At 39.8% G+C, this 12827-nt stretch overlaps 1 protein-coding gene across 14 annotated transcripts in view; it reads left to right on the top strand.

The window, feature by feature from the left end:
* Positions 1-12827, top strand: part of ATRX (ATRX chromatin remodeler) — a 324331-nt gene that overhangs the window by 145023 nt on the left and 166481 nt on the right. For all 14 annotated transcript variants that reach the window (XM_048213854.2, XM_048213847.2, XM_048213856.2 and 11 more), the window contains 2 exons: positions 2526-2628; positions 11067-11285. In XM_048213854.2, the coding sequence (XP_048069811.1) occupies positions 2526-2628; positions 11067-11285 (322 nt within the window). The remainder of the gene's footprint in view (positions 1-2525; positions 2629-11066; positions 11286-12827) is intronic.

Raw genomic sequence — 12827 nt, 5'->3', positions numbered from 1 at the left:
CTCCATCATATTAATTATATCTGTTTCAATTAGATCTCTGTCCATGACCTTTTCTTGTTTTTTTTTTTTCCTTTTGGGATGAATTTCTCCGTCTCTTGGAATTTTGTCTAGGTTTCTGTCTTCTCTGTGTTAGAAAGCCTGTTATGTTTCCTGCTCCTGAGAGTAATGGCTTTATGAAGAGGAGGTCATATACTGTCCAGGGCCTGGTGGTTCAGGAAGGGTCTCTCATATGTGCTGCATCCACGCTGCTGCTAGATTTTGGCTGCTCTATCCCTTGGTTTAGTTGTCTGTAGAGGTTCTCCTTGTCTGGTGTTTGGAGCGTGGCCAGAGTGTGGCAAGTTTTAACTAGGTGTGCTTTGGTCTGCTTTCTAAAAGAGACCTGAAGCTATTTCCAGTAGAGTGGAAGCTTTGCAGCACTCTATGGTAAGTATATGTCTTGTGTGCCTGGGTTTATGCTGGTCTTCTGGGGAAGGGGTCTACTGCGCTGGTCCTTAGTGATGCTTGCCTGAGAAAAGCAGTAACAGTGTAGCTCAGGGGTGTGAGAATTTGTTCTCACTGTTGGTGCTGTACTATTTCTTAAAGTTGGTTTATGCTGAGGGGTGGGGAAGGGAAATAATGTCAGCCATGTCTTTTGTCCTCGTGGAGGGGAGTCTGTACTTGCTGCTCTCAGTGAAGCACTCCCAAAAGAGTAATTTCCCCTTGTGCATCCTAGGTGTTTTTCAGATCATTGTTTTCACACTGTCTGCAGGTTGCTTGCCTGCCTGGAGCAGTGCAGTGCACTTTGGGCTCTATCCCAGCTAAGCCTGCTGACTTTTTAAATTCTACACTTTAGGGACCTGGTGTGGTGGGGATCTGCACTGGTCTTCTGTGAGAGGGTCTTGCCATGCCTGAACTAATGCAGGTTTGACCCAGAAGGGCAGTCGTTCGGATTTGGAGCAAATCAGGCCAAACATCCAGCGTACAGGTTAGCTGCTCTCAGCAGGTCTGTCTGTGCCTATGCTGAGGTGTGCGGTGTGGGGGATGGTGCCCGCTGGTTCTTTTCTCCCCGGACATGCAATGGCACCTCTCATAAATGCACTCCAAGAGGAGGAAACAGTGTCTCGCATTGCACTTTAGGGGATCTTCAGATCGCGTTATCTGCCTGCGAGTTGCTTGCTTGCCTGCCTTTTGTCTAGGAGTAGGGCAGCGCCCTCAGGTCTCTATCCCAGCCAAGCCCAGGGACCTTTAAAACTCTAGTCTTTGAGCCCCTCTGGTTGCAAAAACTCATGAAAATCAACCCCTTTCATGTTCCCAGCCAGTGGCTTTGGGAAAATATTCATCTTGTGCGTATCCCTGTGTGCTCTGCTCTCTCTCTCCTTTCTCTTCCTCCCCTCTGCAGCACCCATGATACGTTTCTCTGTTAAGCCACCTCTCCACACTTTCTATCTTCCCGAATGTGCCCTCTTCTCTCCCTCTAATTGTGCTGTTTGTTCTAGTCTTCAGGTCTATTCCTTGGATATTCAGAATGATTTGATAATTATTTACCTGTGTTTGAGGGGTGAGGCAAGCCTAGGGTCCTTATATTCTGCCATCTTAACTCCCTCCTGTCATACATATTTTGAAACTGTCTTATAGAGCTCATTTTTTTCTCCCCCAACATAATATGTAAATAACCGTGTTTTCACTTTTTCAACAATGAAATAGTGAATAGTCTGTTGGGTAGAACATATAACTTTGGGGGATTATGATCCATTTTGAGTTAATTTTTATATATAAGATAAGGGTCCAACTTCATTCCTTTGCATGTAGATAACTAGTTGTCTCAGCACCATTTATTAAAAGGATTTTTTTAACCTGTTGCATTTTCTTAACACTTGTGGAAAATCAGTTGATGACAAATGTGACGTTTTATTTCTGGGCTCACATTTCTCTTTCATTGATCTTTATGTCTGTTATTTATGACCTGAATGTACTGTCTATATATATATATAACTTTGTATACCAGTTTCTAAGCCCAGAAGTACTTTTTTTGCCAAAAGTTGTTGTTACTGATTACTTTTTTTAATGTATGTGCACTCATATGAAGAAAACAGTATCTAGCCTTTATAATCTGCCTTTTTTCCTAAGAGATGGTGAATATTTTTCATTTGTATATTGGCTATTAATATTTCTAAAGGCCCTCTGTTCATCTTTTTTTAATTTATAATTTATTTTAAAGAGTGAGCAAGTAGGGGGAAGGGGAGAAGGAGAATTTAAAGCAGACTTCACATGGGGCTGGATCCCATGACCCTGAGATTATGACTGATTGAGCCACCTAGGTGCCCTCATCCATCTTAAAACCAATGCCAAACCTCCCCTCTGAATAACTTAAAGTGTTGATCATTGGATTAAAATTAAGGGTTATGTAGTGAAGATTTTTTTACTTTTTGTTTTCCTTGTCTTTTTTAGGAATGTACCCAAAGGTAAAGTAGCTGTAGAATAGTATGTAATTAATTTAAGGAAATTCATCATGAAGTATTTCATTTTGCATTTTAAATGTTCTTTAGGTCTGCAAAGAAAGCAGAGTTGGAAGAAAATCAGCGGAGTTATAAACAGAAAAAGAAAAGGCGACGTATTAAGGTTCAAGAAGACTCATCTAGTGAAAACAAGGTAATGACATTTATTATGTGCTTGAATTATAAGTACAGTAGAGTGTAGTAAATATGTTACCTCCTTCTCTGCATTCCATTCATTAGTTTAGTTCTGGTTTATTTACATTTTAACACCTTTGTGGAAGGATTGAATAATTGAATGTATAAATATGCAGAAGGAGTATGACCCATTATCGATTTTTTTTCTGTTCCTTAACTAAATCCGATGGAAATTTTAAGTTGCTCTTTTTCATTATTTTACACTCTTGGGGCTATAAAGTTGATGAGGGGTGTTCTGTTTTCTGAAGACATAAAAACATTTTATCCTGAATAATGACTCGTGTGTGAGTAAATTTCCTCTGGAAGTGATGTTAGCAAATTCGTTTCTTATATAATCAGGATTATGTGAAGTAGAAATTTTCAGTAATATGTTTCACTCTGTGAGTATGGAATCAATCCGTAACATGATTGATTCATGTTCTTGGTGGGTGGGTGTCTTTTTTTTTAAATGATACCTTTTAACCATTTCTAAGTGTACATTTCAGTGGTCTTAATTAAATTCAAAATTGGAAACTCTGTACCCAGCACCTCGTAACCTCATCTAAGTGGAGTCATACAATATTTGTCCCTTTGTGTCTGGTTGATTTCACTGACAGTGTTTTCAAGGTTCATACATGTTCTAGACTATATCACAATTTCTTATCTTTTTAATGCTAAATAATATTCTCTTGTTTGTATACATCACATTGTGTTTATCCATTCATTTGTTGATGGACATTTGGGTTGTTTCCATCTTAGGCTATTTTGAGTAATGGTGTTGTGAATGTGGGTGTAGAAATATTTTAGTCCCTCCTTTTATATTGCTCGGTTATAATCTGAAATATGGAATTGGTGGATCATCTGCTAATTCTATGTTTAACTTTTAGAGGCACTATCACATTGTTTTCCCAGTGCACCAGGCTTCTAGTTTTTCTACATTTTCACCAAAACTTGTTATTTTCTGTTTTTTTTTTCTTTTTCTAATAGCCATCATGGGTGTGAGATAGTATCTCATTTATGGTTTTGATTTAAATTTCCCTAATAACAAAGAATGGTGAACATTTTTTCACATGATTATTGGATATTTCTGTATCGTCCTTGGAGAAATGTCTGTCGCGTTCCTTTGCCCCCATTTCTAGGTTGTTGGTTTTTTATTATTTATTTTTTATTTTATTTATTTTATAATAATTTTTTACTATGTTATGTTAGTCACCATACAGTACATCCCTAGTTTTTGATGTAATGTTCCATGATTCATTATTTGCGTATAACACCCAGTGCACCATAAAATATGTGCCCTCCTTAATACCCATCACCGACCTAACCCAATCACTCACCCCCTCATCTGAAGCCCTCAGTTTGTTTCCCAGGGTCCATAGTCTCTCATGGTTCATTCCCCGTTCTGTTTACCGCCCCCCTTCATTCTTCCCTTTCTTCTCCTACCAATCTTCCTACTTTTTATGTTACATAAATGAGTGAAACCATATGATAATTGTCTTTCTCTGCTTGACTTAATTCACTTACCATAATCTCCTACAGTCCCGTCCATGTTGCTGCAAAGGTTGGGTAATCGTTCTTTCTGATGACTAATATTCCATTGTATATATGGACCACATCTTTTTAATCCAGTCATCTGTTGAAGGGCATCTCGGCTCCTTTCACAATTTAGCTATTGTGGACAATGCTGCTATGAACATTGGGGTGCATATGGCCCTTCTCTTCACTACATCTGTATCTTTGGGGTAAATACCCAGTAGTGCAATTGCTGGATCATAGGGGAGCTCAATTTTTAAATTTTGAAGGGACCTCCACACCGTTTTCCAGAGTGGCTGTACCAACTTGCATTCCCACCAACAATGTGGGAGGGATCCCCTTTCTCCACATCTTCTCCAGCATTTTTTGTTTCTTGCCTTGTCAATTTTTGCCATTCTAACTTGCGTAAGGTAGTATCTTAGTGTGGTTTTGCTTTGGATTTCCCTGATGGCTAATGATTTTGAACATTTTTTCATGTGTCTGTTGGCCATTTGTATGTCTCCATTGGAAAAGTCTCTGTTCATATCTTCTGCCCATTTTATGATTTGTTTATTTGTTTCTTGTGCATTGAGTTTGAGAAGTTCTTTGTAGATCTTGGATACCAGTCTTTTATCTGTAGCATCATTTGCAAATATATTCTCCCATTCCGTGGGCTGCCTCTTAGTTTTGTTGACTGTTTCCTTTGCTGTACAGAAGCTTTTTATCTTGACGAAATCCCACAAGTTCATTTTTTCTTTTGTTTCTCTTGCCTTTGGAGATGTGTCATGAAAAAGGTTGCTGTGGCCGATGTCATAGAGGTTGCTGCCTATGTTCTCCTCTATGATTTTGATGGATTCCTGTCTCACATCGAGGTCTTTCATCCATTTGGAGTTTATCTTTGTGTATGGTGTGAGAGAGTGGTCGAGTTTCATTCTTTTGCATGTAGCTGTCCAATTTTCCCAGCACCATTTATTGAAGAGACCGTCTTTTTTCCAACGGATGTTTTTTCTTGCTTTGTCAAAGATTAGTTGACCCAAGAGCCGAGGGTCCATTTCTGGGTTCTCTATTCTGTTCCATTGGTCTATGTGTCTGTTTTTGTGCCAGTACCATGCTCTCTTTGTGATCACAGCTTTGTAGTATAGCTTGAAATCCGGCAGCGTGATGCCCCCAGCTTCCTTTTCAACAATTCCTTGGCAATTCTGGGCCCTTTCTGGTTCCATACAAATTTAAGGACTATTTGTTCCAGTTCCTTGAAAAATGTCATTGGTATTTTTTAAAATTTTTTTTATATTATGTTGGTCACCATAGAGTACATCCCTGGTTTTTGATGTAAAGTTCGATGATTCATTAGTTGCGTATAACACCCAGTGCACCATGCAATATGTGCCCTCCTTAATACCCATCACTAGCCTATCCCATTCCCCCACCGCCCTCCCCTCTGAAGCCCTCAGTTTGTTTCTCAGAGTCCATAGTCTCTCATGCTTCATTCCCCTTCTGATTACCCCCCTTTCTTTATCCCTTTCTTCCCCTACTGATATTCCTAGTTCTTATGTTCCATAGATGAGAGAAACCATATGATAATTGTCTTTCTCTGCTTGACTTATTTCACTTAGCATTATCTCCTCTAGTGCCGTCAATGTTGCAGCAAATGTTGAGAAATTGTTCTTTATGTTGGCTGAGTAATATTCCATTGTATATATGGACCACAACTTCTTAATCCAGTCACCTGTTGAAGGGCATCTCGGCTCCTTCCACGATTTAGCTATTGTGGACAATGCTGCTATTAACATTGGGGTGCATATGGCCCTCTCTTCACTATGTCTGTATCTTTGGGGTAAATACCCAGTAGTGCAATGGCTGGATCATAGGGTAGCTCAATTTCTAACTTTTTAAGGAACCTCCACACTGTTTTCCAGAGTGGCTGTACCAACTTGCATTCCCACCAACAATGTAGGAGGGATCCCCTTTCTCCACATCCTCTCCAGACTGTTTTTTTTTTCCACCGGATGTTTTTTCTTGCTTTGTCAAAGATTAGTTGCCCAAAGACCCGAGGGTCCCTTTCTGGGTTCTCTGTTCTGCTCCATTGATCTATCTGTCTGTTTTTGTGCCAGTACCATGCTGTCTTTGTGATCACAGCTTTGTAGTACAGCTCAAAATCCGGCATTGTGATGCCCCCATTTGTTTTTCCTTTTCAGCAGTTCCTTTCTATTCGGGGCCTTTTCTGGTTCCAAAGAAATTTAAGGGCTGTTTGTTCCAGTTCTTTGAAAAATGTCATTGGTATTTTGATCGGGATGGCACTGAAAGTGTAGATTGCTCTGGGTAGCATAGACATTTTAACTATGTTTATTCTTCTAGTCCATGAGCATAGAATATTTTTCCATCTTTTTGTGTCTTCTTTAATGTCTCTCAAGAGTGATTTGTAGTTTCTAGCATTTAGATCCTTTACGTCTCTGGTTAAGTTAATTCTGAGATAACGTATGATTTTTGGTGCTATTGTAAATGGGATGGATTCCCTAATTTCTCTTTCTTCAGTCTCATTGTTCGTGTATAGAAATACAACTGATTTCTGAGCATTGATTTTGTATCCCGCCACATTACTGAATTGCTCTATAAGTTTTAGGAATTTGTGGGTGGAGTAGTTCGGGTTTTCCATATAGAGTATCATGTCATCTGTGAAGAGAGACAGTTTGACTTCTTCTTTGCCGATTTGGATACCTTTTATCCCTTTTTGTTGTCTGATTGCTGTTGCAAGGACTTCTAGTACTCTGTTGAATAGTAGTGGTGAGAGTGGGCATCCTTGTCGTGTTTCTGATCTTAAGGGAAAGGCTTCCAGCTTTTCCCCATTGAGAATGATATTCGCTGTAGGCTTTTCATAGATGGCTTTTGTGAACTTGAGGAATGTCCCCTCTATCCCTACACTCTGAAGGGTTTTAATCAGGAAAGGATGCTGTATTTTGTCAAATGCTTTTTCTGCATCAGTTGAGAGGATCATATGCTTCTTGACTCTTCTCTTGTTGATATGATCTGTCACACTGGTCTATTTGCGATGTTGAACCACCCTTGCATCCCAGTGATGAATCCTACTTGGTCATGATGGATAATCTTTTTAATGTACTGTTGGATCCTATTAGCTAGGATCTGGTTGAGAATTTTGGCATCTGTATTCGTGAGGGAAATCAGTGTGTAATTCTCCTTTTTGATGGGGTCTTTGCCTGAATTGGGGATCAAGGTAATATTGGCCTCATAGAATGAGTTTGGTAGTATTCCTTCTGTTTTTGTTTTTTGAAACAGCTTCAGGAGAATAGGTATTATTTCTTCTTTGAATGTTTGGTAGAAGTCCCCGGGGAATCCGTCAGGTCCTGGCCTCTTGTTTTTGGGGAGATTTTTGATCACTGCCTCAATGTCTTCATAATTAATCAGTCTGTTTTAATAATCAATTTCTTCCTGTTTCAGTCTTGGTAGTTTATAGGTTTTCGGGAAGGCATCCATTTCTTCCAGGTTATTTAATTGATTGGCATAAAGTTGTTGACGAAAGTTTCTAATGACCCTTCCTGTTTCATTGGTGTTGGTCTTGATGTCTCCCATTTCATTCATAATTTTATTAATTTGGGTCCTTTCTCTATTCTTTTGAATAAGTCTGGCCCGTGGCTTATCGATTTTATTTATTCTTTCAAAGAACCAGCTTCTAGTTCTGTTGATGTGCTCTACTGTGCTCCTGGTTTCTAATTCATTGATCTCTGCTCTAATCTCGATCACCTTCCTTCTCGTTTGTGGGTTAGTCCTATTCTTCTGTTCCAGCTCCGGCTTCCTGAGGTGAGAATATAAAAACTGCGTTTTAGATTTTTCTATTCTTTTGAGTGAGGCTTGGATGGCTATGTATTTTCCCCTTAGGACTGCCTTTGCAGTGTCTCATAGGTTTTGGACCGTTGTGTTTTCATTCTTGTTGGTTTCTATAAGTTGTTTAAATTGATTTTTGATTTCCTGGTTTTTCCAATCATTCTTGAGCAGGATGGTTCTTAGTTTCCACGTGTTTGAGTTTCTTCCAAATTTTTCCTTGTGATTGAATTCCAGTTTCAAAGCACTGTGGTCTGAGAATATGCAGGGAATAATTTCAGTCTTTTTTTTTTTTAATCAGTTGAGACCAACATGTTATGTGACCCAGTATATGGTCTATTCTGGAGAAGGTTCCATGTGCATTCGAAATGAATGAGTATTCTGTTGTTCTGGGGTGTAGTGTTCTGTATATATCTATGAGGTCCATCTGGTCTAGTATGTTATTCAAAACTCTCGTTTCTTTGTTGCTTTTCTGCTTAGGTGATCTGTCTGTTGCTGAGAGTGGAGTGTTGAGGATCCCTACTATTAACGGATTATTATCTATATGCCTCTTTATTCTGGTTAAGAGTTGGCTTGTGTAGCTGCTCCTCTGTTGGGGGCATAGATATTTATAATTGTCATATCCACTTGTTGGGTACATTGTTTTAGAATAATATAGTGTCCTTCTGTATCTCTAACTATAGTCTTTAGTTTAAAATCCAATCTGTCTGATATGAGAATTACTACCCCAGCTTTCTTTTGGGGTCCATTGGCGTGAAAGATGGTATTCCATCCCTTCACTTTCAGTCTGAACGTATCTTTAGGTTCAAAATGAGTCTCTTGTAGACAGCAAATGGATGGGTCATGTCTTTTTATCCAATCTGCAACCCTATGGCATTATGGGAGCATTTGAGCCATTTACATTGAGAGTGATTACTGAGAGATATGATTTTAATGATTCCATGTTGCCTGTAAAGTCTTTGTTTCTATCGATTGTGACTTTCTGTTCTGTATCACTCTTGGGGCCTTTTTACTTTCATAGAACCCCCCCTTAATATCATTTAGGGCTGGTTTGGTGGTTATGAATTTGGTCAGTTTCTGCCTATCTTGGAGGGTCCTTATCTCTGCATCCATTCTGGATAACAGCCTTGCTGGATAAAGGATCCTTGGCTGCATGTTCTTCTCAGAACTTTGAGAATACTCTGCGAACCCTTCCTGACCTGCCAGGTCTCTGTAGACAGGTCTGACGTTATTCTCATATTTTCACCTCTGTATGTGAGGATTTTCTTCCCCTGGACCCTTTCAATACTGTGTCACTGGATCTAATATTTGTGAAATGCACTATGACATGAAGTGGTGTAGGTCTGCTCTCATTGACTTTGGGAAGGATCCTCTCTGCCTCTTGGATGTGAATGCTTGTTTCCTTTGCCAGATTAGGGAGGTTCTCAGCTACAATTTGTTCAAATATCTCTTCTAGACCTCTGTTTTTCTCCACCCTCTCGGGGATGCCGATGATTCTGACATTGGAACGTTTCATTGAGAAGGTAATCTCTCATAATCTACATTCTTGAGATTGGTTTTTTTTGAACCAAGTTTCTGTTTTAACTTTTTCTTCTACCATCCCGTCCTCCAATTCACTAATTCGTTCTTCTGCCTCATTTACCCTGGCTGTCAGAGCGTCTAGTTTCGACTGCAGTTGATTAGTAGTATTTTTAATTTCTGCCATATTCGCTCTCATTTCTGCCCTTAGAGATTCTGTATTCTCGTTAATATTTTCGTTAATATTATTTTCAAGCCTACACATCATCTTGGACCATTGTTACTCTGAACTCCATTTCTGACAGTTTGGTTATATCCATATCCATCATTTCTTTGGCGGAGGCCACAGTCTGTTTGTCCTTTCTTTGCTGAGGGTTTCTCCTCCTCGTCATTCTGATGAGGAGAGGTTGCGGGGTTGCCTAGAGCCCAGATTATTGACCAGGACCCATGCAGTGTGCACTTGTTTGATAGGGACCTTAGGGATATGGGCTTCTTGATTTTTCAGCGTGCCTTCTGGGGGAGGGGCCTGCCGTGCTGATACTCAGGCAGCCCTGTTTGGGTAGAGTCGCCCTGTCCCCTGCGAGGGGGGGATGGGGATGCGCACAATGCGAGCTGCTATTTCCGGGCTTTTGTTCTCTGGCGCCTTTCCCTGGCGGTTTTGTATGTCTCTTCTGAGGGTCAGAGCAGCAGTGGCCGTATCCTAGTGTCTATCTCAGAGCGGAGGGATCGCAGTCCGCTCTCCACTCAGCTCTCTTGGCCACTTAAGTCTGTTTCTGTCTGTGCTGCCAAAAGCCCTGCAGCGTCCCGGGTTGTGCGCCCCACAGCCGCTCTCCCAGCCCTCACTTCCCAGGGGTGGCACGTCTATGTCCTTTGTGGTTCTAACACCGCCAGCCACGCGCGGGCTCCCAAGCTCCCTGTTTCAGTGTGGTTCACTCGTGCTCCAGAGCGCCAGTTTTCAGTCTGGTTGGATGTGCGCTTCTGAGCTCCTGGTATCATTCTGGTTCCAGGGAGTGCTCAGGAGCTCCGGTTTTTCATTCTGGTCGCACGTGCGTTCCCGAGCTCACGGTCTCAGTCTGCTGTCTCCTGGGTGCCAGTCCGTGAGTCCGGCCTGCTCGCCAGTGTAGGTGGCTACTGCTTCCCGCTGCCCGAGCACGTTGGCTCCCTCCCCCTTCCATTTATCTTCTGATATCTGTGCGCGGATTCTCGTCTCCCCGCTTCGTACCTCAATACTCAGCGCTGGAGATGTTCATTTGTAGAGATCCAGATGTGTCTTCCTGTGTCTGAGGCTGATTTCGTGGGTGTTCAGGATGGTCTGGGATATATCCAGCTCGACTCAGGTGACCATCTGAAAAAGGGGTCCCCTACTCCTCCGCCATCTTTTCTCCCAAATTTGGGTTGTTGGTTTTTTTAAAGCTTTTTTTTATTGCAAAGTATAATTCTAAAGCTTTTCAGTATGTTTTTTTTCACCTTTTCTTGGTATATTAATTATTGGCATATGAAATGGGTAAATTAGACAACTTTGTGGTATTTACCTCTGATCATTTAAATCCACAGAGTAATTCTGAAGAAGATAAAGAAGAAGAGGAAGAGGAAGAGGAAGAAGATGAAGATGAAAATGATGATTCCAAGTCTCCTGGCAAAGGCAGAAAGAAAATTAGAAAGATTCTTAAAGATGATAAACTAAGAACTGAGACACAAAATGCTCTTAAGGAAGAGGAAGAGAGGCGAAAACGTATTGCTGAGAGGGAACGTGAGCGAGAAAAATTGAGAGAGGTAAACCAGTTTTTATTATGATTTCAAAAAAATGTTACTTTAATAGAGACACACACATTTATATGTATATTACTCAGTATTTTAAGACTAGAATGTTGTAAACACTACAGATATTTAGTTATACTTGATTTTCCCAGTTAGCGGTATTTTATGCACGTTTTATTTTTAAAGATTATTTATTTATTTATTTATTTATTTATTTATGAGATAGAGAGTGAGCGAGTATGCAAGTAGGGGAAGAGTAAATGGAGAGGGACAGGCATACTCTGCACTGAGTGCAGAGCCCAGTGTGGGGCTTGATCCCACGACCCTAAGATTATGACCTGAGCTGAAATCAAGAGTTGGATGCTTAGCCAACTGGGCCACCCATGCCCCCCTGTTTTATGCAACTTAAAAATCTTCATTAGGCTCTATTAGTATAATTAGATACATGAAATGACTTGAGATTCTTGAATGATCACCAAAATGATTGTGTTTTATCTTGGGTAGAAAAATGTTTAAGTATTATTGCTTAAAATCATAAAAGTTTTTAATTTTTTAAATAAACTTTTTTCATTGTAATAGTTTCCAAGCACATGTACAGGCAGTGGGAATAGTATTATAAATCTCCATGTACCAGGTACTCAGCTTCAGCAGTTACCAACACAGTCTTGTTTCATCTATTCTCTTCAGATTATTTTGGAGAAGTTTCAGAAATCATCTCATTCTGTGTATATATAGTTCAGAATATATTGTCAAAAGATAAGGATTGTTGGACATATTACTGTATCATTGTTACACTTAAAAATTGTCATTAATTCCATGTTATCATCAAATAGCTAGTTAATATTCCAAATTCCTTCATTTTTCTCAGAAACATATTAGTGGTTTTTAAATATTTATTTGAGAGAGCGTGATAAGAGAGCATGAGTGTGGGGGGAGGGGTGGAGGGGGAGTGAGGGAGAGGATCCCAAGCAGATTCCCCATTGAGCACAGAGCCTGATGCAGGGCTTAATCTCATGATCCCAAGGTCATGACCTGAGCCAAAACCAAGAGTCATATGCTTAACCAACTGAGCCACCCAGGAACCCAAATATTAGTGGTTTTTAATAAATAGTTGGTATGAATTACAATATTAGGAATGTCTTACTACATGTTATGTTATTTTGCATTTGGGTGTTATACCTCATAATTCTATTTTTATTTTCAATATGAAGTTTTCCTTTTTCCATTTTTTTTCTTTCTTATAGTACATGTGTTTGAGAAGCTAGATTATATGTGTAGCATTTCCTATATGTTGAGCTTTGCTGGTCACATTTCTGTGGTGTGTTTTCACTGGTTCCTGTATGTTCTATAAATTGTTGGATATAGAGGTCTGATTAGATTTATATTCAGTTCTTTTTTTGGCAAAAAAACTCATGGATGGTAATATGTACCTCTTCTTGAATCTCACTTAGAGGTATTTCTAAGAGTAGTTGTCTCTTTGTGATGTTATTTAAATTTTATTTAAAAAATTTGAATAATTGCATTTGATAAATAGACGTTAAAACTCTATATTACCGT

The sequence above is a fragment of the Ursus arctos genome, chromosome X (genome assembly GCF_023065955.2).
Source record: "Ursus arctos isolate Adak ecotype North America chromosome X, UrsArc2.0, whole genome shotgun sequence".
Classification (NCBI taxonomy): Eukaryota; Metazoa; Chordata; class Mammalia; order Carnivora; family Ursidae; genus Ursus; species Ursus arctos.
This window is presented reverse-complemented; position numbering and strand designations above follow the sequence as displayed.